Genomic DNA, 25,277 nt, shown 5'->3' on the forward strand with positions numbered 1-25,277 from the left:
AACTATACATACAAAATGATGGGCTCTAAATGAGCAGTTACCACTCAAGAAAGATCTTGGAGTCATTGTGGATAGTTGTCTGACAATGTGCCGCAGCCGTCAAAACAGCTAACAGGATGTTAGGAACCACTGGGAAAGGGAGAGATAAGATGCCAGAAAATATCACAATGTCTCTATATAAATCTATGGTGCACCCACAACATGAATACTGCGTGCAGATCTGGTCACAACGTGAATACTGTGTGCAGATCTGGTCACCCCATCTCAAAAAAGACATATTAGAAATGGGAAGGGACAGAGAAGGGCAACAAAAATGATTAACGGTATGGAACAGCTTCCATATGAGAAGAAATTAAAAACATTGGGACTTTTAGCTTGGAAAAGAGACAACTAAGGGGGATATGACAGAGGTCTATAAAATCTTGAGTGGAGTGGAGAAGGTGAATCTTCAGCTATCCCTCGGTACGAGGATAATGTCTGCACAAAGGGTTCATTGGTGAATTTTTAGGTGACTAAGGAGCCCAAGTCGTGCCCTGCAGATTTTCCCACAGAGGTGACAGATGTGATCTTGGAGGAGGTACAGTTGTTGGCTAGAATGCTGTGTCCTTTCTTTCCTCCGTTGTCACTTCTCTGTCTGATAAGCATGTCTGTTTTCCTCAAAATGGACTGCATTGTAGCTTGATGTATGGCCTGGCACCACTGTGTTCTGTTCCACGCCAGGTCCTCCCAGTTTGCTGGATTGATGCCACCCTTTTTAAGATGTACTGTCAGTATGTCTTTGATGCACTTCCACTCTCCTCGCATGCCCTTCTTCCCTGATTTAACTGAGAGAAGAGGACTTGCTTCGGGCGGCGAGTGTCAGGTGTACGGACACAGTAGCCAGCCCATCGGAGTCGATGTTTCATGACCTGCGCGTCTACGCTGCAGACGTTGGCTGCAGAGAGAACGCTGATGTTACTGCATCGGCCTTCACAACTGTTCCAGAGGATCCTCCACAGGCAATGCTGCTGGACCCACTCCAGCCACTGGAGATGTTGTCTATAGATCACCAAGGTCTCACACCCATGGGGGGGGGGGGGATGACAATTGCCTTGCAGACCAAGATCTTGGTGCCTGTTGCAGATCTCTGTCATTGAGGACCCGCTGAAGTAGTCTTCTAAAGGAAGGGCTGGCACAGTGGATCTTGTGTTTGATTTTTGGGTCAGTGCTGGCTGTTAGGGAGAGGTGGCTGCCACGGTGTGGGAAATGGTTCACGTTTCCCAGGGGTTCTCTGCCGATAGCGATTTGCGGAGTACGAAGAGCAGTTTGTGCAGGTGAATGTTGGAGGCCTGACTTGGCCTGAGGTGCTTGACCAAATTGCTTGACCACTCTTTGAGGCTTAAACCACAGCGGCCTGACTGCACTTTATAGATGGGCAGAGAGCAGCAGAGTGCTGTGTACCCTTGTGGGATCTCAGCGTCTGCGCACCACAGCACATCATAACTAGTGGGGCTTTGCACAACACAGCAAATAGTTTGTTAGTTTACAGCTGCACATGGATAAAGATGAACAAGGACAAGACTTTATATATTGTATGTTAAGGGGCGATCTCTCCCCTGCCTCTCCCGCTACCAGATGTTGTTTTGCGCCAATTGATCACAGTGAGAACATAAATATGTAGCTATCATCAATAGTGAAGTATAGAAGAAGTGAAGGATTTGAGACTATCATCCAAGGTAAGCGAATGAATGGATGCTGTGTATAGGAAAGTGTAAAAAGCCACCACCCAGGCAAGGAGGCATGCTTCATTGCTACCTGATTCCACAGGAGATGTTGTCGGACTGATCACCTGGCAGGACTCCTGAAGCTAGTCATTCCTGTATACAGCCCCTGGCGTAAACACACAACTCGTTTGATCTAGTGAGTATAGTCTTACGCTGTAGTTAATTTTTGTATTGTATTTGTATTGAACTAACTAGCTAAGAAATCCTCGCACATTAAACCTGATTGATCTGCAAATCGGGCGTATCATGTCTCGCTGGTAACTGACATTAATCACAGCGAGTCCCCTGCAACAGTGAGGGCTGGTAGAGGACCTAGGTTTTTCCACTGTTGAGAGAGAGAGACCCAGGCTGTGAAAGGCATCTGCAAAAAGATTGTGCAGGCCCTTTTAGGATCCCCTCTGCTCATGCCAAATGGGGAGAAGGTGATTAAGGAAGTGTTATTTACCCCTTCACATCACACAAGCACCACGGGTCACCCAATGAAATTAATAGGCAGCAGGTTTAAAACGAACAAAAGGAAGTACTTTTTTCACACAACACACAATCAACCTGTGGAACTCCTTGCCAGTGCATGTTGTGAAGGCCAAAACTATAACGGGGTTCAAAAAAGAACTAGATAAGTTCATGGAGGATAGGTCCCACAATGGCTATTAGCCAGAATGGACAAGGATGCAGCCCCATGCTCTGGGTGTCCCTAGTCTGCAACCCAGGTCTGGGTGTCTGTTTGCCAGAAGCAGGGAGTGGACAATTATTGTCTGTCCTGTTAATTCTTTCTGCAGCACCTGGCATTGGCCGCTGTGGGAAGACAGGAGACTGGGCTGGATGGACCCAGTGCGGCTGTTCTGATGTGTGTGCAGGGGCACCCAGAGTCAGTGCGCTGTGTGTGTGTCAGTGCTGTGTGTGTGAGTCTGTGTCAGTGTGTGCACATGCATGCAGAGTCAGTGCGCGCTGTGTGTGAGTCTGTGTGTGCACATGCATGCAGAGTCAGCTGTCCGTGTGTGTGTCAGTGCGCTGTGTGTGTGTCAGTGTGTGCAGTCAGTTCTGCGTGTGCCAATGCTGTGTGTGTGTGTGTGCATGGGTGCAGAGTTAATGAGGGGTCTGTGTGTGTGTGTGTGTGTGTGTGTGTGTGTGTGAGCTCGGTCTGTGTAAGTGTGTGTGTGAGCTCGGTGTGTGTCAGTGTGTGTGTGTGTGCGGGGGGGGGGGGTTGCCGGCCCAGCCCACAGCTCCCAGCATGCCCTGCCCGGGTGGCCGCCGAGCCGTGCGGGCCGGGCCGGTTCGGTCTCTCCGCCGCGCCGGGCCGGGAGCTGGGCCCTGGAAGCGGAACCGCAGCCGCCGGGCAGCAGCCGGGCTGGGCCCAGGGACGCCGCGGGCCGGAGCGTCCTGCTGTGCGGGGAGCCGCCCGCCGGGCATGGCCGGGAGACACCGACCCGCCCCGCCCGACCCGGTAGGAGCCGCCGCGCACCGTGACCCCCAGACACCGCCCCCCCCATTCCACTGTGACCCCCCCCCCGTCACTGCCCCCATCACAGCGGATCCCCCAATCACTGCCCCCACTGTGACCCCCCCAGCCACTGTCCCCTGTGATCTCCCCAGCTACTGCCCCCCCATTCCAGGGGATCCCCCCAGCCGCCGCCCCCCCACCGTGACCCCCCCCAGCCGCCGCCCCCACATCCCAGGAGATCCCCCAATCACTGTCCCCACTGTGAACCCCCCAGCCACCGTCCCCTGTGATCCCCCCAGTCACTGCCCCCATCCCACTCTGACCCCCCAGACACTGCCCTCCACCCCCACTGTGACCCCCCCAGCCACCATCCCCCATGATCCCTCCAGCCGCCACTCCCCCCCATCCCAGGGGATCCCCCCAGGCACCGCCCCACGCAACGTCCCAGTCACTGCTGCCCACCCCCACTGTGACGTCCCCATAGCCACTGCTCCCCCGTCCCAGGGATCACCCACTGGGACCCCCCCAGGCAACGTCCTGCACCCCAACGTTGCCCCCCCAGTCACCACCCCCACTGTGGCCCCCTCAGCCACTGCTCTTCCACCCAGCGTGACTGCCTCAGACTGAGGCCCCAAACTCTACCTCTCCAGCCATCCCCTTCTCCCCCAGTCCCCACACCCCCATCCCACTACTCCACTGTCCCGGGTTCTGGGGTCGTCTGCGCTTTGAACTCTGCAGCGGTGCAGCCGCGTTGCTGTAGCGCTTCCGTGACACCTCCTGTGCCAACAAGGGGGATTCTTTCGTCCTCGTCCATCCACCTCCCCGAGGCCACAGCTGTCTGCACAGGGACGAGGGCAGAGCTACACCGCTTGGGGGGTGGATTTTTCACACCTCTCACCGATGTAGTTAAACCAACCTACTTCTCTTGTGCAGACCGAGCCTCAGTGTAGCTACTATGGTGAGGTCTGCAGTACAGACCTGTGTCGGTAGAACTACATCACTGCGGGATGTGAGAAATCCACACCTGGGTGTGACGCGGTTATACCCTCCGCAACCCCCGGTGTAGACAGGGCTACGTCAGCGGGAGAGCTGCTCCCATCGACACAGCTACTGCCCTTGTGGAGGTGGGTTAACTGCACCGATGGGAGAAGCTCTCCCATCCGCGTACGGACATCTTCACGCAAGCGCTGCTGCCGCACAGCTGCGTCAGGACAGCATCTTCAGTGTAGACCTGCCCTGAGAAAGCTAGCTATACCATTGTAAATGTCTGGTGTAGAGCAGGCCTGAGACCAGGTCCACACTACCACTTGTGTCGGCAAAAGGTATGCCACTCGGGTGTGAAAAAAACACCCCCCTGAGCGACACCTGTTCCGCCGGCATAAGTGGCAGTGTGCACAGTGCGCGACCGTCGCTCGTGGAGGTGGTTTTAGTATGTCGACGGGCGAGCTCTCCCCCGACGGCCTAGAGCGGCCGTACGAGCTGCATCAGTACCCCTGTGCCACTGTAAACTGGCCAGTGTAGACCAGGCCTTAGCCCGCGGTGCAGGAGCTAAGCCAGGGCGGTCGCCTTCCCAGCCGGGTCTGCAGAATCCAAACTTCCATGTAAAAAGTAAGGGAAGCTTGTAGCCCTTGTGGATGCCCATGTGGGACCGCAGCCCAGGGCCATGTGCAGGCAAGAGGGCGGCTCTGGGGTGGGTGGGCTGCCCCCATGCACTCACCGGGCTGTGTGAACTCCGATGGGGCCATCCGAACTTTAGCATTCATTGTCTCACCAGGGCCGGGAAGGGAGGATCTTTTGTTTCTAATTTTGCATTGTAAAAGTGGAAATTTGCCATGTGCGTGTTGAAGCCAATGGGAATATTGCCATCAACATCAATGGAGCAGGATTTGGCCTGTGATTTGTGACCACCCTGGTTTTTAATTTGCATGGCCTGGTCCTGTCTATCCTATTGCACTTGTCACCGTAGCGTCTGAGCACCTCACCATCTCCAATGCATTCCCCCTCGCACATCCCTGCGAGGCCGGGCCGTGCTGTTATCGTCATCCTACAGTTGGGAACTGAGCCCAGAGTCACTGAGCGCCCAGTGGCACACTGGGACTCTGTGGGCAGAGCAGGAATCTGCACTTGGGTCTGCCATGGCCTAGACTAGCACCCTAACTGCTGGGCCATCCTTCCTCCCCTCTGACCCACCCTGCAAACGGTCGCTTGATTTCAGTGGGAGCACTAGAAACGCCCCATGCACAGAACTGAACTAACTGGCTGTGACTCAATCCACATGAACCTGAGCCTACGCCAGCGGGCTGGGGAAAGCGGCTGGAAGAAAGCTGGGTTATCTAACAGTAGTCTGTAAGAGGGGTGTTCTCAGTGAGAGGTCCTCAACTAAAAATTGCTCTCCCCCTTCCCTGTGTTGGTTTGCCGGATGGCCAGACACCGTGGTGATGGGCACAGTATTTGTTAGCCAGGATTCACTGATTTCTGGGTCACTTTGCAAGGCTCAGCTGCAGATAGACAGACCGGTTCTGCCAGGTCTCGGGGAGGAGGAATTGCATTCTGGTGGATGACGGGTGCTGTGAGAGCTGAGCAGGGTCTTCGTTATTGGGACACTGGGTTCTATTTGGAACTTGTAAATTGTAACCGTGGTTTTATCACTTTTGTTCATGTGTCCAGAGCATAGAATGGGCACATTTCATTAGCAATTTCAATAAATCACCCTCCTCGCTCTCCTGTCAGCCATAGGGCGTTCCAGGAAACCCACGGTGGACAGGACCTGTAAAACCTCAACATGAACAGATCTAGTTTGTGTGTCATTAAAAATGCAAAGACGAGCACAAGCCCATGTCTCTCTGTCCAGGTTAGCGGCGTAGGTAAGCCATGCCAGTACCTAATGACAAGGTGGGCTGCTGATCATGTTTCAGTGCCATGAGCAAAGTGGCTGTTTAAATAGTCCTCAGACAGGCTTCCAAATGAGCACACTGCAAAGAGCGGGGGTAGTTCACACCTGCCTTAGAGCCACCTCGGGAAAGCCTGGCCCCACTGAAGTCCGGGCACAACTCCCATTATCTTCAGTAGAGTCCGGATTTCACCCCATTGTTTCGGGCTCATTGTGGGACCTTGTGCGATAGTGGTGCATAGCATCCTCCTCTCCCTCGCCCCTGCCCTGTGTGTACTTCATTTATCACTCACATTGGTTACATTTTCCTCTTCCATCTTTTCACGTGGTAAACTCTCTGGGTTCTTCAAGCCAATTGCTGCAACGCAGAGGTTTTGTCACTAATTTCAGTGGGACCCGGAACTGCCCACGGGCCAGCTTTTGATCTAGGTTACACATGTGTAACTCCATTGGCTTCAGTGCAGTTTCTCGGTGCAGAATTTACACCTGTACAAATGTGATCTAAGACCTGGGACAGCACAGAATCAGGGGCTGCTCGAATTCACTGCAGCTGCTGGAGGGCTGGCCTTGGATGGTGTCCCAGCCCAGAGTTTTCGTAGAGCCGTGTGCTCCCGTGCACGTGGGTAGTTATCAGTGTTGCCAGCTGTCATGATTTTGTCATGAGTCTCATGATCATTATTGTTTTCCTTAAAGCCCCAGCTCCTGGAGTCAAGTGGCGATGTGATGGTTCCAGCCTTCAGTTTTAAAGAAAAAGTAAGTTTCTAGCCCTCGTGGCTGTGGAGAAAGCTTTAAAATACGACCCCAGTACATCCCGATGGCTCAAAAAGCAGGAGGAAAATCAAAAGATCTCCAGATGAATTCTTTTTGCAGAATCGCAGGATCCTGCAACCAATCTCATGATTTTTAGTGAGCCTGACTCATGGGCTTTGAACATTTGGGGTTGGCAATACTGAGTTCCATCCAAATGCTGAAGAACAATAATTCCTCTTCTGTCCATTGGGCAGGTGCGTTACTCCTCCTGCACACCCGAATTGGAGCTCTCCCTGCCTAGCCAAGGACACGTTTTCTCGCCCTCTTGTGCTGCCACTTACATCACCATTGAATCTGGCCCAGACACTCCCTGGGGGTCGAATCTGCTTGCCCCAGGCTGCATTTGGCGCTGATGTTACATGTTTTTCCCCATAGATTCCAACATCAGAAGGGGCTGCTGTGAGTCTCCAGCCTGGCTGAGTTACACAGGGATGGACAAAGCCCCTGAGAGATACTTGCTGTGCTGTGTGTTATCGCTGTGAATCATTCACAGAGCTAGGACTGACATGGGGCTTGGGCCCTGTGCTAGCCCTCTGCACAGGGGCGAATTTCCCCTCTAGAAAACCCCTTCTGCTGGGGCTCGGGGCCGCAGGCAGTGCTGAGTGTGGAACGCTTGTGATTGCAGGTGCCCGTGACGTTTGATGACGTCGCTGTCTATTTCTTCCGGGAGGAGTGGGACATGTTTGCGGAATGGCAGAAGGAGCTGTACCGGGAGGTGATGACGGAGAACTACGAAATGCTGATGTTTTTGGGTAAAGATCTGTTTTCTTTCTTTTGCTCAGACATGTTTGAGTGCTTTGTTTTGGCATTTCCGTTAGCGTGTTTGACTCCGTTCAGAATCCCAGCCGCCCCCCAGCAAAGCAAAGTTCATGCCGTGGGTTCTCCATCTCTGTTCATGATTGCAGGGATGACTGGCTTCTCAAGATATGGAGCTCATTCAGGTGACTCATTCAAAGTGTTATGACAGCTGTGGTTGTACTCTCTTTCCAAGTTTTGCAGTGATCTCCCTAGATGAGGTTTCCAAAAACCCCGCCAGATAATAGGATGCTTGTCAGTGAGAAGACAAACAGGGCAGTCTCACTGCCCAGTCACTTCACAACTGCGTAAGGGTTTGTGGTTAAGCCTAGCTAGTTTGCCATTGCAGTTACTCAGCGTACATCCATGTGTGACACCCAAAAGCAGCATTTGTTGTTTGCTATGTGTTAAAGGCTGAGGCCTGAGTTATGTCAAGGATTCTGGCCTATCTGTGGATGTCTGTCACACTGTTAATAACGTCCATATTTTCTGTGTTGTCTCTACACATTTTGAAAATCGGCACTAAACTGGCTTTTCCGCCATCTCATTACCTGTCCACTTGCTCACGGCTCTTCAAAAGCGATGGTCAGCTTTCCAGTACATTGGCTAGCTAATTCTCTCAGTACCTGCGGGTGCCATCCCACCCATACAGGCAGGTGTGGATAGGTGTATATTTTCCAAGTATTTTCTCACCAGCTCTATCTCAATGGTTATTGTTACTGGGTCTTCCGTCCTTACAGGCCATTCAGATTTCTTTATGTTTCTCCTTAAAGAATGATTTCCAAAAGGATTCAGTGTCCTGGCCATTTTGGAGTCCTTTACTGATGGTTCTCCCTTGTACTTTTCTCCACGACACTCTTGTAAAAGCCGTTCTTTTCACCCTTGTCCTTTGTCTGGCATTAATTCATTTAGCCTCTTTACCACTATTATCTTTTCTCCACACTGTGCGTTTTCTGTTCAGTCTCCTCCTCTCTCTGTTTCCTGCACAGACCCGTGGCTCACACATGGGAACGGTCTCTCATGAAGCTGGTTATGCCAGCTATTTCTTTCTTACGTTATTCTTTTCAGAGGAACTGCGCTCTGTTGTGCTTTAATTATCCCGTCAGGACTTCGTCCCGCTGCCCCTCGCTTGCTAGGAATCTGACCCTATATCCTTTTCTTATGAGTCATCTCTGCCCACGTGAATCGTCCTGCATAAGACTGCTGCATTTTGGAGTTGCTTCAGAGCTCTTTGAAGTCAATGGAGAAACACCCATTGGCTTCAGTGGGCTTTGGAGAAGGCCCTCTCTGAATGTATCTGTCTAGGATGAATTCCGGCATTTTGTGGTGGCATGTTTAAGCCTCCCGGTTACATTCAGTCAGTTCCTCCTTATAACTAGGAAGCAGACCCAGGATGGGCTTACCTGCCTGGTTAGCGTCTCTACTGCCAGGATCATAAGTTGCCTTATCCAGAAGATCTCTTTGAGGATGCTTGTTTGGCTGTATTTATTACGGCGCAGATATCTGGGTAATTCAAGTCCCCCACAACTACAGTGGTGCGTGGACTGGGGCGTGGTCCAGGAATTGTTTCTCTTTCTCTCCTCCCCCTGTCGTGCTGGCCTGTAGAAGATGCCTCTCACTTTATATCCCTTGTACCCTAATGCAAAGACTTTCTTCACCACGCTCCTTGTAGGCACACGGCAGCTCCCTGTCCCTGTTGTCATATACTATAGTGCTTCCCCCCCGCCCCAGCCCCCTGCCCCTAGTGCAGCGAGGACTAGTCAGAGCGCACCCAGACCGGTGAGAGAATACAGTTCTGTGAGACCCAGCACACCACGTAATGTGGCGTGGTTAGTTAATGGTGCCTCATGTCTACTAATGAGTCTACTTCCTCAGCCCTGCCCGAGCCAGACTTCCTGCAGCTCCCCAGTGGCTCTGGGCAGCTCCGAACGACTGAGGGACAAAGCATGGCTCAAAAGCTGACAAGTAGACGGAAGGCAAAGCGTAGGATTAAGTGGTCCATTTTCCTCGTGACAGAAGATAACAGCAGGGTCCTCGAGGTTCGGTGTTAAGTGCTGTGGTGTTTGCTGACCTGGAAAGGAAGGTCTGCAGTGATGCACAGTTGTATTGCTCAGGACCGGGGAGGGCTGGGAGGAACTGCAGGCCAGGTCTGCATGGGGCAGTCAGAACAGTTCAGGTGGATCTATCAAGCTGCCTGGAATGGCTCACCAACGTGGGTGCCAACCTCAGGGCAGACTGCCACACCCCCAAACTGGCGGTGTGTTCTGCACTTAGGTGTCACCAGCCATGTAACGAGTGTGAATACCTCAAGCACCAGAAGGGCCTTAGCCTGGAGTCACAGACGGACCCCTTGGTCACTCCGGTCTGTCTTGCCACCCAGGCCAGTCTGCCTTTGTGACAGATGGACCCTTACACCAAAACCACATCCGTGTTCAGGTTATTCCCAGTCACAAAGGACCAGTCACTTCCCCCAGGTCAGGTGCACCCTAGATCTCTCACCACAGACAACGCTTGAGGCCAATCCTATCATAAACGTACTAAAGGTTTACTAGCCAGGGAGAAGAACTAAGTTATTTACAAGGCTACAGCCGCTCAGCAGACACACACACGAGTTACAATCTTAAATTCGAAAGGAAATAGAAGCTTCTATAATAAGAAGCTTTTATGCCCCTTAGGGCTAATCCACGCTAAGCAGCTGGGGATCTTTGCCCCTCAGAGTCCAAACAGCAGAAAGATAAAGTTCCTGCTCTGGGCAGGCAGTTTTATTCCCTTCTCCCAGGGTTCAGACTGACGGGACCAGTGTATGTGCACCTGTCCTCTTCCTGGGTGTGGCAGGAGCAATCATCAAAGGCTTTTGTCCCCTGATGTTACACAAAGGCTTGGCTGATGTCATAGCCTTGGTTTGTTTGTTTTTTAAGTTGCAGCTCCCTTTGTCATCACTGTTTAAAAAAATACTCTACAGCCCGCAGAAAACCAATATTCCTTTAAATTCCCCGAGTAAGCTTAGCTCTCAACCACAGGCAAGTTAGCTTATGGGGCAGTTTCTGTACCTAACTGTCGTGTCCCAGAGTCAGGTGGATGGCAGATGGCTGTAATTTGTCTGTCAAAAGATGGCATCTTTTCATGTCCGACACTCCCACCTTCCCAGCAAGGAACCAAGTGTGGTAATCGGTGTGTTGGTCACCGGTGTTTATCAGTGTAGGCTGCGTGCGTGTGTCCCTGTGTAGATGCTGTCCCAGCCTTGGCCAGGAAACTGAGACGGCTCTCACGATCGAATGAGTCGACACGACCACAGATTAGCTGAGTAACGAAGGCCTCAAGCCAGGTTTATTGCGTGCGGCACAATGAGAAGTGACTTACAGAGTATCTCTGGGTCAGTTTCATATTGGCGGCGTTACAATGGTCTCGGCCCAACGGCGGGATTTTCCGTTATCCCCTAGACCGGACACCGGTATTCCCTCCGACACCCTCTTTTATACGCTATTACATACACTTTCGGTCTGCCCCCTTTCACGTAGGTAGTTGCCACCCTCCTGACGTAGTCTAATACCACCTTTTTCCGTTGATTGGCTGATTTGGGCACCGCCACTCCATGTATCATTTCTACCCATAAAAGTGTCATTTCAGAGAGTTAGTGTCTTGGTACCTCTTATACCCACTACATATTTTAGTAATATTTTGGCAGTCTTACAACCTTGCAGAATCAGCACTTTCCTATACCAGTCTCAGTTAACTTGAGTGACCCCTTATACTTCTGTTCACTCGGCTTTTTCCATTTAGGCCTTAGCCTGTTTTACAGGCCTTAAGCTCTCACTTCTTACTACACCAAGTACCCCATGGGCCAGTGGAAGAGGCCTTCCCTGTTGTGCCAGGATAACCCTTAGCTCACAGTTGCAGCTGGCAGAGGGAAGAATCCAGGAGAAGTGGCATGTAGCGAGAAACGAGTCAATGAGGGTGAGAGTCAGAACTGGAAAGTGAAGCTCAAAAGAGAGGAAGCTCCTGCTGAAGCATGTGAACCACATTAAACAGAAGCAGAGGCGCCCGCCCAGGGGTGTGAGCTTTTGGGCAGGAGACAACACCTCTTGTGGTAAACTAGTATTTTGCACTGGCTAGGAAGTAGTTAAGAGAGCCCTTGGATCTGCAGCCAATGGGAAGGGGCTGCAGGATAGCCAATCAGAGCCCGGGAGCCCAGTATAAAAGGGAGCTGTAAGAAGAACAGGGTCAGTCACTCCCAGGAGCTCAGGGAGGGAAGGCTGCCTGCCTGCCTGCCCTGCAGGCTAAAGGAAGGCAGCACCCTGGACAGAGCAGTGGCTGATTGCTGGGGCTCTGCATGAGCCGGAGGCCCTGTTACCAGGCCAGAAGAGGTACTGGGGCTACAAGGAAGTGGCCCAGGGAAGTCTGTTAAGGAGTTGGGGGAAGAGGCGGTGCAAGGTTGCTGCACACAGGGTCCCTGGGCCGGCCTGGAGAAGTGGGCGGGCCCGGGTCCCTCCCCCCAGACCGCCAGTGGAGTGTTGGTGGACTGCGGCAGCCACTGAAGTAATTGGCAGAGCCGGGACTGTCGAATCTCCCGGAAGAGGCGGGAACACAGGTTGTGGCTTGGCCGGAGGGCCGAGTCCGGAAGAAGATGCGGTGGGTCCTGACGGCGGCAGCAGGAGGCACCAGTCCGGCGGTGAGTGCTGCGAGTCTGTCACAGATGGTCTCACTCAGGAGAAAAGTGGCTTTAGTTCATTGTAATTCAATCTGGAGGAGGAGTAAATTACAACAAACTAAGGCCTGGTCTACACTAAAAAGTTAGGTGAACCCAGCTATGTTGCTCAGGGATGTGAGAAATTCACCCTCCTCGAGCGATGTAGTTAAGCCGATCTAACCCCAGTGAAGATACAGGACTGTGCACAGCAGGCATTTTCAGAGATCTCCCGAGGGCAGGACTCAGCCCCCGCTGACGAGTAGGGCTCAGGTTTAACAGCGGTAGTACGTTGTCCTGAGCTAGTCCCTGACTCTGAATTCAGCTACGTCTCTTGCACATCGGAGAGCAGCAGGCCCACAGGGCACATACTCTTTAGCTCATCACCTGGGATCTAACCTTTGGCATATTGCTTCCCTCAAGGGGCCATGCACTAGCTGACATCGTGCTGAGCGGGTGATATCAGGGTGGGGAGGGTCAGATCCACAGTCTGAGCCCCACGCGTGTCAAAAGAACCGACACACATTCATGTCACTTGATTTTTTTCGGGGTGCTTTATCTCAGAAGCCTCTAGCTCAGATAACTCCAGAGTTGGATCCCTAGTCCTGCCCTGAGCACTGATAGGAGACGTGGATTTCACGGGAATCTGTTTGTACATGTGGATTGTAGAGCACGCAGGAAAATTGTCTGGTAAGCAGCGAGTGAGTCTCACCCTTCAACTGGAGAGAAGCAGCCCCACTCTAATGAGAACTGAGCGTCGCTCCCCTTATCTGGAGCAGCCACTGACAATCCCGCGCTGTGCCGCCATCTAGAGAGCATTCAGTACAGAGTTCCTGGGGGCAGATCAGAGGAGCAGCGCTGAGCCATGGGCCAGTCCCCAGCATTGCTCCATGAGAGCCCTGCCCGGGTGAGTGACGCCAACCCCAGCTCCCTCCGAGTGCCTCCGGCTCCTGGGAGCCAGTTGGCACGTCCGTGTTCCTACGGGCGCGGCTCCATTCGAGCCGCTTTACACGGGCCAGCCGGCTTTGTCGCCTTTTCCTCTCGGGTCGTCTGTATCGGTTCTTCTTTGTCAGCTCCGTGCTAGGATTCTTTCCCACAAGCCTTCAGTCCGTGTGTATCCACCTCTCCGCCCTGTTTATTTCAAACCTGGAGCACTGCTGAGGGCTTTAGACCAGCTGTTCAGGTAATGGACCATCGAACCATCGATTGAAATGGAGACTAAAGTGATCACTTGGTACCAAACTCTGATGCTCCGGTCTCCTCCCCTGACAGGCTACCCAGGCCCCAAGCCTGACGTCTTATATCGGCTGGAGCGTGGGGAAGAGCCGTGGGTCCATACGCCACAGGGCCCCGTGGTGTGGGAGAGTCCCTCTCTGGGTGAGTAACTGATCCCCGCTCCCTCAGCACAGCCCACGCTCTGCACTGAAGAGCTGGAGTCAGAGACCCCTGGAACCATCTGGTTAGAAGGGAGCCCAGGTGACCCCGTCCCAGGCTGCTGCCCTGGATTCCCTTTCTCCCCTGGCTTCCTCCGGGACACTTGTCATGTCTGGGCACGTCCCATCTGCCTCCCCGCCCCGGCCCATTCGTCCCCAGCACAGGCCCGTTTCCCCTCCGGTTTCAGGCTCCCTCTGCACCACGATTATTTCAGTGAAAATTGTCAGCGAACCTTGCGCGCTGCCCTGGGTCAGGGGCAGTTGGCCGGGACCCTGCAAAACTGTCTCCTTCACCCCCACATCCCTGCAGTCCTGAGGACACATCCCGGGTTTGCTCAGTCTCCCGGGCAGGATCCTCCTGCACAGCCCCTGCCAGGCAGAGCCGCCAGCACTGGGCTGCCGGGGCGAGGGACAGACGCACGTGCTGCGGGAGGGAGGTGGGGCTGCCTTGCCCAGACACCACTGCAGGCGAGGGTTTCTCTGGCTGAGGACACAGCCTCTGGATTATGTTCCATCCAGCAGATGAGAAGCAGCGGCGCTCTGAGCCATGGGTCAGCCCCCAGCAGGACTCCACGGTGTGGGATTCTCCGGAGGGCCCCTGCCGAGGTGAGCAGCACCCAGCGCCGTGCGGGAGAGGCCCCGGCCGAGGCTGCTGAGGGCTCCGTTTCTCGCTGGCATGGGGCTGAGGTTTGGGAAGGGCGCCGGGCTCCGTTCCCCCAAGATCAGCGCCTGGGTGGAGGGAGGAGCTGGTAGCGGGGCGCATGCAGACCTGTGTCTGGTCACCTCTACATCCCCTTCATCCAGCAGGGCCTCTCCCCTGGCTGCTCGCTGGCCCCTGCCGGACGCTCCCAACTCCCTGCAGGGGAGAGGCTGGGCCCCTCCGGGCTCTTCATCCTCTGCATTGTCTGTATGAGCAGTGAGGGTGCCCCGTTCCCAGCGCACGCATAGGGGCCCTCCATGGGAATGCTGCCGCAGGGGCTGTGTGTGTGTGGGGGGCTAGTGCCACCTTCCCAGTATAGCTGGTGCCCGTTAGAGACTCACAAGAGATTGGCCAATGAAACAGAAGCTTTCTGGGGTAACATCAGCCCTGGGGGAAGCGCCACCCTCTGCTCTGAGGGGCTCAGGCTGTACGGGCCATCTGGGGGATGCCCTCGGGCCCCATCCCGCTGCCGGCGGTGAGGAGCGGTTTCCTGTTGGCTGCAGCTCAGGAGACAGTTTCTGGATTCTCGTTTCCACCCGCCAGGTGACGCAGGCCTGCGTGGATGCGAGGAGCAGCACCACCAGTTACGGGCCAGCACCCTCCAGCGCTCCGTGACGTGGGAGAGACCGGAGAGCATCTGCCGAGGTGAGCGGCAGGGATCCTGGGAACTGCTCAGACTCCAGGGTGAAGAGCTGAGAGCAGTGACCCTGACCCAGGTTTCCCTCTCTCCCCTGGCTTCCTCCGGCAGGATTTGTTGAGTCTCAGCAGGTGCCCGTCTGCCTTCCGTCCTCTCCCACTTCAAGCCCTTTGTTCATCCATCCTCTGACTTCTCGGGGATGTTGCAGTGAGATTTGGGAAGGGAGCTGCTGAGCCAGGTGGTGCCCTGCCGCCATACTCACTGCAGCGCCTGGGCCTTTGGACCCAGAGCAGAATCCCGGCCCGGCCAGTTTTAACGGGTGTGTAGATCGGGAATTTTCATCTCCTCCCCTTACGCCCGGTTTCCTCCCCAGGAGGAAGGGAGGGACTCTTGCTGGATTCTCTTTCCCTAAATTCCCTGCCTGGGGGCAGGTGGGTCTGGTAGGAGGGCCCATGGGAAACTCCCTCTGGTCACCTCCACACTGAATCTGCCCATGCTGGGCTCGGCAGTCCCTGCTGGGACAGGCTGGGCTTGTCTTTGATCTTTTCCCTCAGTGTTTTCCGGTGTTGGTGACTTTCTCCCATTGACTCCTTCGCTCACTGGATGCTGTGAGATGCAGCACAAATCGCCTGTCGGAGGATGAGGCCTGCACCTTGGAGACACCCATTGCCTGGGGCTGGCCGTTCATAGCTGGGAACTCTGGGGCAATCACAAGAGAGAATCAGCTTTCATGAGAACACACTGAGCCAGCTCCTTGCTGGGGTGACTGCATTGGAGTTTATGAAGTTACCTCTGTGTGAATTTGGCCCATTGTCTGTTCCCCACTGAAATCACAAGCCCTTCCCCACTTGCTGCAGGAGCTGTGTGTGTCTCCTGGGGAGAAATCTCTTTGTGGGTGCCCAGTCCCATCCCACTGCCGGGGAATAGCCCTGCTTTCACTGCGCCAAGGGGTAATCTCTGGATTCTCTTTCCCATCCAGCAGATGGTCGGGTCAGGAGCAGTTCTGAGGAGCAGCACCCGGATGAAGGCGCCGAGACCCTGCAGCCCTCCAGGGTGTTACGGGGGGGATCAGAGGAGAGAGCCAACCTGAGCCCTGAGCTGCAAGGAACCTCCCGGAGCTCGTGTGAGTCCCAGAGACCGGAGAGTGAGCTGGGGACTGCACTGGGCTGTGCCTGGTGCTCTAGGAACTCCTCAAACACGCAGCCAGGGCCTGCGGCAGGAGAGGGACCAAGCCTGTGCCCTGTGTGTGCTCCAAGAGCCAATGGGATGGTTCCTGCCAATGAGCCGGAGAGCAGCGTTCCCAAGAAGGAGAAACCCCACAAGTGCCTGGAGTGCGGGAAAGGCTTTCGGAGGAAGTGGGACCTCACCAAGCACCAGAGAACCCACTCGGGGGAGCGCCCCTACCCCTGCACGGCCTGCAGCAAGAGCTTCAGCCACATCTCCAACCTCATCAAGCACCAGCGCATCCACACGGGCGAGCGGCCCTTCGCCTGCAACATCTGCGGGCGCAGCTTCACCCTCAAGCAGGTGCTGGTCCGGCACCAGCGCATCCACACGGGCGAGCGGCCCTTCGCCTGCGCCGACTGCGACAAGAGCTTCAAGGACAAGCAGAAGCTGACCATCCACCGGCGCATCCACACGGGCGAGCGGCCCTACGTCTGCGCCGACTGCGGCAAGAGCTTTGGGCAGAGCCAGCGGCTCAAGACGCACCGGCGCATCCACACGGGGGAGAAGCCCTACCTCTGCAGCGACTGCGGCAGGGCCTTCAGCCAGGTCTCCAACCTGTACACGCACTGGCGCACGCACACGGGCGAGCGCCCCTACCCCTGCAGCTACTGCGGCAAGAGCTTCAGCCTGAAGCACGACCTCACCAAGCACCAGCGGGTGCACACGGGCGAGCGCCCCTACCCCTGCACGGCCTGCGACAAGAGCTTCAGCCAGAAGCAGGACCTCACCAAGCACCAGCGGGTCCACACGGGCGAGCGCCCCTACCCCTGCACCCAGTGCGGCAAGAGCTTCAGCAACGTCTCCAACCTCCTGGCCCACCAAAGGACCCACCTGGGGCAGCGGCTCCAAGCGGCCGGCCTGGCCCAGCCCGGCAAGGAATGAGCCGCCGTGGCGGTGCCGGGGTGAGCCGGTTGGGAAAGGGGAGTAAGTGATGGAGCCGCGTCACTTGCGCTGGGAGCCACACTCTGCTCTCCCTCCCGCGGGTGCGAATCCGGAGTGGCTCCATTCCCGTCAGTGGAGGTACCGCCGTGGACAGCCAGTGTTGGCAGATGTGCGAATTGCGTAACACTCGTGCCAGGCAGCTGAGCAGAGGGGGTAGCGGGAAAGGGACTAGCAGAGGATGCTAGATCAACCCACCCAGCCGACATGTCGTCTGGCAGCCCCGCCAGGACTGAGATCTCCGTGGTTTCGATAACAACTGCACCCACTTATACCCGGCTGTGATTCCTGCCTTCCCCCGACATCTCAAGCAAGTGTGAGTTACGCTCGTGTGGCCCGTGCCCTGGATGCCAGCTCCGTGCTTGTTACACTCCATTACCGCCTAACTCCGCTCCCGGAGCGGCTCACCCACTGCCGAACGGGGCCTCATCCCGAGGCTGAGCTGCCTGGCCCAGACGGCGCTTCGATCACGGCAGTAACAGGGGCTCTAGAAAAGCCAGCCAGAGGGACAGGCGGTGGGCCAAAATCTCCTCTTTGTTACACTGGTCCAACCCTGTTGTCTCCATGGGAACTAAAGAGCCGTAAACAAGGCAGTCCTTGGCGCAGCACCTGGCTCGGGCCAGTTTCTCCTTCGTTCCACCTGCGTAAATCCAGCGTAATTTCACGGCAGTCGGGGGTGACTCCAGATTTAGCATCCTGTGCTGCTCCCGTTCCAGTCCATCAGAGCTTTACCTCTGACTCCAGCATTAGGTCTCCGTTCTCTAGTGCGAGAGCAGAACATGGCCTGAGGGGGTGAGATGACTATTGTGCCCCTGTTGACAATTGTGCCAGGCTGGGGTGATCTTTTGTTGACAAGCGCTGGGGGAGAGAGAGAGAGTCTGAATAAGGAGCACTCATTACATGGTCATCCTGCTCCTAGGGGAGTGTGAGAACTCCCCCTAAAGGTTTAAAATCTGTGAACCCAACTGAAATATCTACAGCCCCTTCCAAAGCTGCTCCCAGTTCCCCAGCCACTTGCAAACGAGCCCTTCCAGGGTTTGAGATCCCTCCTTTTCCTGCGATGAATTGCCTGGTGGAATCAGTGCTCAGCCAGGAGTCTGTTTTGTGCTTTTGATGTCCAGAGATGAGGATCTTCCCAGCCATGAGCCTGCCGGTCCTTTCTGGCCTCAAAGTCTAAGGATGGTGAGAGGCTGACAGGCTTTTATGCAGTTTCCCTCCTCCTGCAAAAACAAAAAGTAGAGCCCCACAAACTATTAACGACCCACACCCTAGATCGGGGTAGTCAATAGGCAGGACTGCGGGCCAGATCTGGCCCCCAGACACTTTTGAATGGACCCTGATACGTTTTTATTTACTGATTATTATCATTATTGTTTTCTTTAATATTATTTTCTCTGAAGTCTGGACTTTGACTAAACCGAGACCAAGAAATTTGGACCTTGACAAAAAATAATGGACTCCGCTTGCCCTAGATTTTATGTAAAGCACCTTCAGAATATGTGTGATGCACCTCGTGCAGCTGGATGGCAGCCTGTAATTCTCAGAGACCCACCAGCCTGCAAAGGCCAGGTTCCCAGCCAGAGAGCTCTCCAGCAATGCCTGACCTTTGCCCGTGTCCCAGACTCCTCACAAGGATTAGGCCAGGACATGGCGCACAGATGGCTGGAGACACGGATGATCTTATGGACATGAGGAGAGGACCGCGTCCATGCAATGAACCTGTCAACAGCCTTTGACCCAGTAGCTCATCTAGTGCAGCTTATTTGTACACGAGAGCTTTCCACCCTGCACGGTCCCCAAAATCAGGGTGGGAAACTGCTGCTTTTTCCCCAAGAGGCCTCCTGCAGGCCCACGAGTCTCTATCTGATCTCTGGTCATTTTCCTTGCACGCCATGTGTCGTTATTGGTGAGACTACCAGGGGAGGGTGAAGAGTGATCTCCCAAGCCCGCAGCATGCTGAGGACCCCCGGCTCGATGTCTCTTTCAGCGTACCTTGCCGATGCCATCACCCAACGCCCTCCAGGCCCGAGAGAAAGAGAAGCAGAGGGGTGAAAGGCAGCTGGGTCAGGTGGAGCTGGTGCTGGTGGAAGAGGGAGGCCAGGTCCTGAAGAGCTGGCCAGGACACTGACTATATCCCTTCCTGAGGATCAACACCCTCCAGCCATCTGGGTGGGTCATGGTTTTGGGGAGGTGCTGACAGCAATAGCAGCGAGAAGCTCCTTCTTCCATCTTCATCTAGCCAGGAGGCTGCCCCTCTTCCTTTCCTAGGAAGATCTAGCCACTGTATTCCATGCGTTCAGCACCCCCAGGTTGGATCAATGCCACCTGCTCCATGTAGGGCTGGCTGCGAAGGCCCCAAAAGCCCCAGTGTGTACAGGCGGCAGCAGCAGCTGGGCTCCCAGCTAGGATCACCAACATCCCGCTGGGCTCTGCTGGCTCCACTCCTAGGTCCTCTGCTTGTTTAAAGCCCCTGGGGCCAGATTTCCAGGGGATCAGCTCTCGCAATTGAGGCCAGGTTTTGAAAAGAGCCTGGTACCCAATATGCTCAGCTCCTTTGAGAACAAGGGTCTGTCTGAGACCCCCTTGTCCCTGACCTTCCGAGAGCGCTGCGCTCAGAACGGTCGCTGTACGTGAAAGAGCCCCGGGTGAAACGGGGGAGTGGAGCAGGTCAGATCCTCAGCTGCCGAGCTCCTGGTGGCCGGAAATCCAAACGAGCCGGAGACTGAGTGCGGGGCACGGTGCAAGACCCAGCTTTGGAGGAAAGCCTCCTGGAATGACACGTGCTGAGTCAGCAACGTTTCCTAGTGGGGCAGTGAAGTGAGGGCGGGACTAGTCCAGGGCTGGAGGAGCGGAGCTGCCTGTCCATTGCTTTATTTTGCAGTGGTTGCTCCTATACCACGGTAGATGATGCACACAGTTCCTCTCCGGGGCAGGGACCATCGTTTTGTGTTGTATATGTACAGCGCCCAGCACGGGGGGGCCCCAGGCCTGACTGGAGGGTCTCCAGGTGCTACCCCAGTACAGCTGATTGACGCTCATGACGAGCAGAGGCGTACATTGGAAGTGCCTGAGCTAGGTCAGTAGGCCCAGATTCGAGCTCTGGTTGCTTTGGGCTGGGAGCTGTACCAGGGAACTCTCCCTCTGGGGGCGAGAGGTTTCTGCCCTCTGCTGACCGGGTGGGATTGGTGTCACAGGAGCTTTGGGAATTCCCTTGCCTGGGGTGGGAGGTGGCAGGAAACAGTGCAGGAAATGCCCCTCCTCTCTGTCCTGGCTCAAAAGGGGCTGACCAAAACCTCCCTTTGCTGTGGGGCAGAACATGCTTTCTGGCCTGAGGCAGCTGACATTTGTCCTCGGACTGTGTGAGGGGCGCTCCAGGGTGGTGTGTCTGGACTGGTGGGGCTCACTGCTGGGCCCTGCTGGCCGTGTCTGCACAGCCCCAGGTCAGAGGGCCTGGCTGCGAGATACTGAAGAGCTCAGTCTGTTTAGCTCTTCAGGAAGGAGATTGAGAAGTAACTTGATCCCAGCGTGCATGTTACTCTTCTTTGCGAGGAGAAAATCCCGGGTGCTAAAGGCCTCTCTAATCCTGCAGAGAAAGGCAGAATAGGAACCAATGGCTGCAAGTTCAAGCCAGACAGATTCAAATTAACAGTAAAGCAGACATTTTTACCCTTGAGGGGACTGACTATTTGAAAAACTCCCAAGGGATTCTCTACCCCTTGATGTCTTCAGATCCAGACTGGAGCCTTTCTGGAAGATGCTTTAGACAAACACAAGTTACTGGGCTCAATACAGGAGAAACCGTGTGAACTTCTCTTGCCTGTGTGGGGCAGGAAATCAGACTGGATGCTCGAATGGTTCCTCTGATCTCAGAATCTGTGAATGAATCTACAGTGGATTTGGCAGTACTTTGCTTAAATCCACAATGGGTTTTTCAGTTGGGGAGTAACTGTAACAACTGAGTTTTTTTACATCAAATTAATGTGGATTTAGAGAACCAGTTTATTTGCTCACTGATTTTCCAGTGACAGAGAATTCTGTATTGTTCCATTGAATACTTTCGTTTTTTTAAAAATAATATTTTTGGTTTATCCAAACCCGCAGTATTTATGATATTTTTTTTTGTATTCTTGCTAGTACTTTATAGTTTTCAACCGGCCCCTTTTGGGTTCAAAGTGATGCAGAGAACATGCCTGCAAAGGTTGTAATTAGAAATGGGGAGGCCATTACAAGATCTTTTTGTGCCGCGCACCCCCGTGTGCCAGCTAATATAGGGCTTTGCATGAGTCTCTTTTATGTGCAGGTGAATCCCTACAGGAATTTATCAGATAGCAATAGACTCACAAAAGAGACTCTCCTGGTGATGGCTCGTTGGTAGGGAATTTAGTTGGAAGGATACCAGTCCAGTATTCACTGTATGCTGCTGTTAACCCTTGACTCTTTTGTAACAAGGAATCTGAGAAAGTCACGGGAGTCATGGGAAAGAAAATGGGGTAAATTGTTTAATATACACATGATGGCAGGATATAAATGTGCTCAGATCCCGTGGTGATGGATGGCCGTATAAAACCCACAAATCGTTTAGACAGAATGCAGATCAGGGAGAGGAGATTTTGCTGGCTAGAAGTATTAATAATGTGCTGTCTTTGTCCTGGCGGGTGATCTCCAGAGGTCCCAAGAGAGACGATTGAAACACAGTCCACATTTCCCGTTACTGGTTGGCAGCTTTTTGCAATGTAATGTGCCTGTGTGATTGGTTTAGCTGGCCCTGGTTTCTCCCTGTTGTCTGTGCAGTAGGATATCCCAGCATGCATTGCCTCCCTTGCTGTTTTTTTCAGTAGGAGTCACTCAGATACTATGATTACCTGTTCTGTTCATTCCCTCTGAAGCACCTGGCAGTGGCCACTGTCGTAAGATGGGAGACTGGGCGAGACGGACCATTGCTCTGACCCAGTGTGGCCGTTCTTATGATGAGGACAATATAAAAACCTAGCTAGAAAGATGCGTCTGTGCATATCCTCCTGGCACTCCTGGTCTGGTGGATAGGGCACTGGAGTGGGAGTCAGAAGACCTGTGTTTTATTCCTGGCTCTGCCACTGATTTGCTGTATGACTTAGGGTAAATCACGTCACTGCTCTATATCTCTTTTCCACTTCCACTCTGTGTCTCGTCTATGTATGCTGTAAACTCTTCTGCACAGGACTCTCACTGTCTTTGTGCAGTGCCTAGAGCAATGGGGACCTGATTGCCATCGGTGTACCATAAAACAAATAACACTAAAGAATATCTCCTGAGGCGGCACCATGCGACAGCTGCCCAGATTTCCCCAGAAGGCACTGATACAAGCACAGGTAGATTGTGTTAGGTGCAGGTGCACAAACAGTAACACACGGTTGTGTTGCAAGAAAAGCTGGAGCATGGATACAACTCAACAATATTTGTTGTGAGCAGGTGAGAAGGAACCTTTGGAAATGATTCCAGAACCCACAGTTGTCCTTGTAATGTGGACACGGCTGGAGAGTTTCCCCCTCGGTATCTTTTCTTTGTGTTTCACACTGAATATTGTATTTGTTTCTTTAAATGATTATTCCCAGCTACTGTACTGACTGTAAAACTAATGATTTCTCTGTCCCAGTCCGTTCATTGTTGCACAGTTGCTGTTCTCTGCAGTTACTCTGCTGCACCCTCCTGTGGTGGAAGATTGAAGCTGTTTCTTTCTTTCCTCACATAGAAATGGATAAGTATTGTTGATATTGGATCCGGAAATGTTAGAAACCTAAATAATCCAATCAACCGAAACTAAGATCATCATTGTCCACCAGGGGTTTCGTGCATCATCGTCTGAAACAGCAGGTACTGGATACCTTTGGAGCTGGTGTCCCAGACTAGATGGCCCCCTGGTTTGATCCGAAGTTCCTATGTAAATTTCAATGGCTGTTGTTATAGGTGGCGTTGGTAGCAGGGGTAGTCAATAGGTGCACCATGGGCCAAATCCGGACCACCAGAGGCTTTTGAACAGACCCCAAAATCTTATTGACTTACTGTTATCATTATTATTTTTATCATTTTTTTCTCTGGAGTTGGGACCTTGACTATACCTTGACCAAGAAATTTGGACCTTGACAAAAAATAAGTGACTCCCCCCAACCTATAGTAATGTTTGCCTGACACTGCCCATTACTGGAGGACCCTAGCCAAGTTTTAACCAGGGGGCCTGAAATTTTCCATGCCAGGTGATTGCCTCAGGCTGAATAATTTGGGAAAGATTCATCTGAAAGAGCTCAGCCATTTCCAAGAATGAGATTAGGGGAACACACGTTGTTTTGCCCATGTTAAATTACTCCTGTAACCATTTCATCGAGACGCTCTAGTGCCGTCATACTTCGGAGCAGGGACTTGAAATCTGGCACAGGGATGGCTGCTGTATCGAGGATACGCCTTCTGCTGCTCCCTTGAAAATCCACCCAAACGTGGCCAAGCTATAAGTTGCCAGAATGCCACATTTTGCACAAACTCAGTAGGGACTTGACAGTTTGTCAGTTAAATTCTCCAAAGCTTCTGTCTACTCTGAGCATGCTCCAGTCCAGACATGAGCAGGACTTTCCCTGTAATTGTTCCTCCTGGCTGCAAGGAAGTGAGAGCAGGGAGACTGTCCTGTGCTCTCCATGACCTGCTGGTGCCCAGGTAGTGTGGAGGCACTCAGATACTATGGTGATGAGCACAGTACAAGACGCTGTACAGAACAGAGGGGAAGGAAATGGACCGACTGGAATGTAGCGGAGACAGAATTATGGTTGCAGGAACACTTTACTTTTGGCATTACCTAACTTCAGTGTTTGACTTTGTAACCTTCATGTTCTTTCAATGTAATTCTTATATACACTCGTGTTGGCTGGGGCGGTTTGAGGTACAATCTCTGTGGCGCTGTATGTCAGATGAGAGCTACTCCACCCTGTACGTTTGTTTTTTTGTTTCTCTTTTTATGAGTACTCAGGCAAAGAAAACATAAAAAAAAAAAGATGTAAGTGGCTGGATTCCCTGGTGTGCTTTGTTTATTTCACAGGCTGATCATTAACATCTTCGCAGCTTTTGGTTTTGTACGAAAAGAACTTTAAATAAAATTTGTTCCTAATGGTAGTGGCTTTATTATTTACTGAGAGCAAACAGCGTGGCTCTGACTTCTGTTCAAGGCAGAAGGGAAGATGGGCACCAAGGAGTTTACAATCCAAGGCCCCAGGCCAGCAGTTCAACCTGCATACATGCATCAGCTCAGCGGACCGGGGTATATGTTAGACAGAGAAATAGACTATACAGGAGTAATCGGGTGAAATTCTCTGGTCTGTGTCATGCAGGTCAGACGGCATGATGTAATAGTCCCTGCTGGCCTTAACAATATGCATCATTGGCACAGCAGAGCACCCGTGCATACGTTGCGTGTGCTTTCCTTGGTTTGTTGTTTATTTAGTAGCAGCAAAGTGGTCCATGCAGTCCCTGCCCTGGGGCGCTTGCAGTCTGGCGCACGCACACGAGAGGTGCGCTGGGGAACACCCAGGAATTAACCTACATTTTATTCCCTTCACTGCTTCTGTAAAGTTGGAGAGAGGCAGCACTGGGCTGGCAGGAGGTAGCATTTGTGGCCCTGCTGACACGAGAGAGACATTTGGAGGGTTTGGCTGAGGAGAGGAGAGGACTGCTGCTGCCTGGGTCGTCCCATGACCATCCCTCGGTCAGGGCGCTCGTGCATGCTGCAATCTGTTACGGGCTCAGGATCAGCCAGCATGTCCCTGGTTTTTGTTTTTAGCCCCAGAAGTGGCAACCCCAGCACGTGCTTCACGTTAAAGGGGCCAGTGGCCTAACAAGGCTGTGAGCCAGTCGAGACGGGCGGATGTTGGGTTCTGCTTGTTCCTGCCTGGCACGATGGGCTCTGAAGTGCTACAGTTACACTAATGGATTCCCAGTGC

At 53.4% G+C, this 25,277-nt stretch overlaps 1 protein-coding gene across 1 annotated transcript; it reads left to right on the forward strand.

Moving 5' to 3' along the window:
* The first annotated feature begins 3,039 nt into the window (after positions 1-3,039).
* LOC137150581 (zinc finger protein 250-like) lies at positions 3,040-24,448 on the forward strand. Its single transcript, XM_067544543.1, has 7 exons — positions 3,040-3,207; positions 6,788-6,847; positions 7,530-7,656; positions 13,656-13,760; positions 14,336-14,422; positions 15,060-15,161; positions 16,133-24,448. The coding sequence occupies exons 1-7, from the start codon at positions 3,172-3,174 to the stop codon at positions 17,260-17,262; spliced, it is 1,647 nt and encodes a 548-aa protein (XP_067400644.1). The 5' UTR covers positions 3,040-3,171; the 3' UTR covers positions 17,263-24,448.
* Positions 24,449-25,277: the final 829 nt, after the last annotated feature.

The sequence above is a fragment of the Emydura macquarii genome, unplaced genomic scaffold (assembly GCF_026122565.2).
Source record: "Emydura macquarii macquarii isolate MOO-44397 ecotype Brisbane River unplaced genomic scaffold, CSIRO-AGI_Emac_v2 contig_973, whole genome shotgun sequence".
Classification (NCBI taxonomy): Eukaryota; Metazoa; Chordata; order Testudines; family Chelidae; genus Emydura; species Emydura macquarii.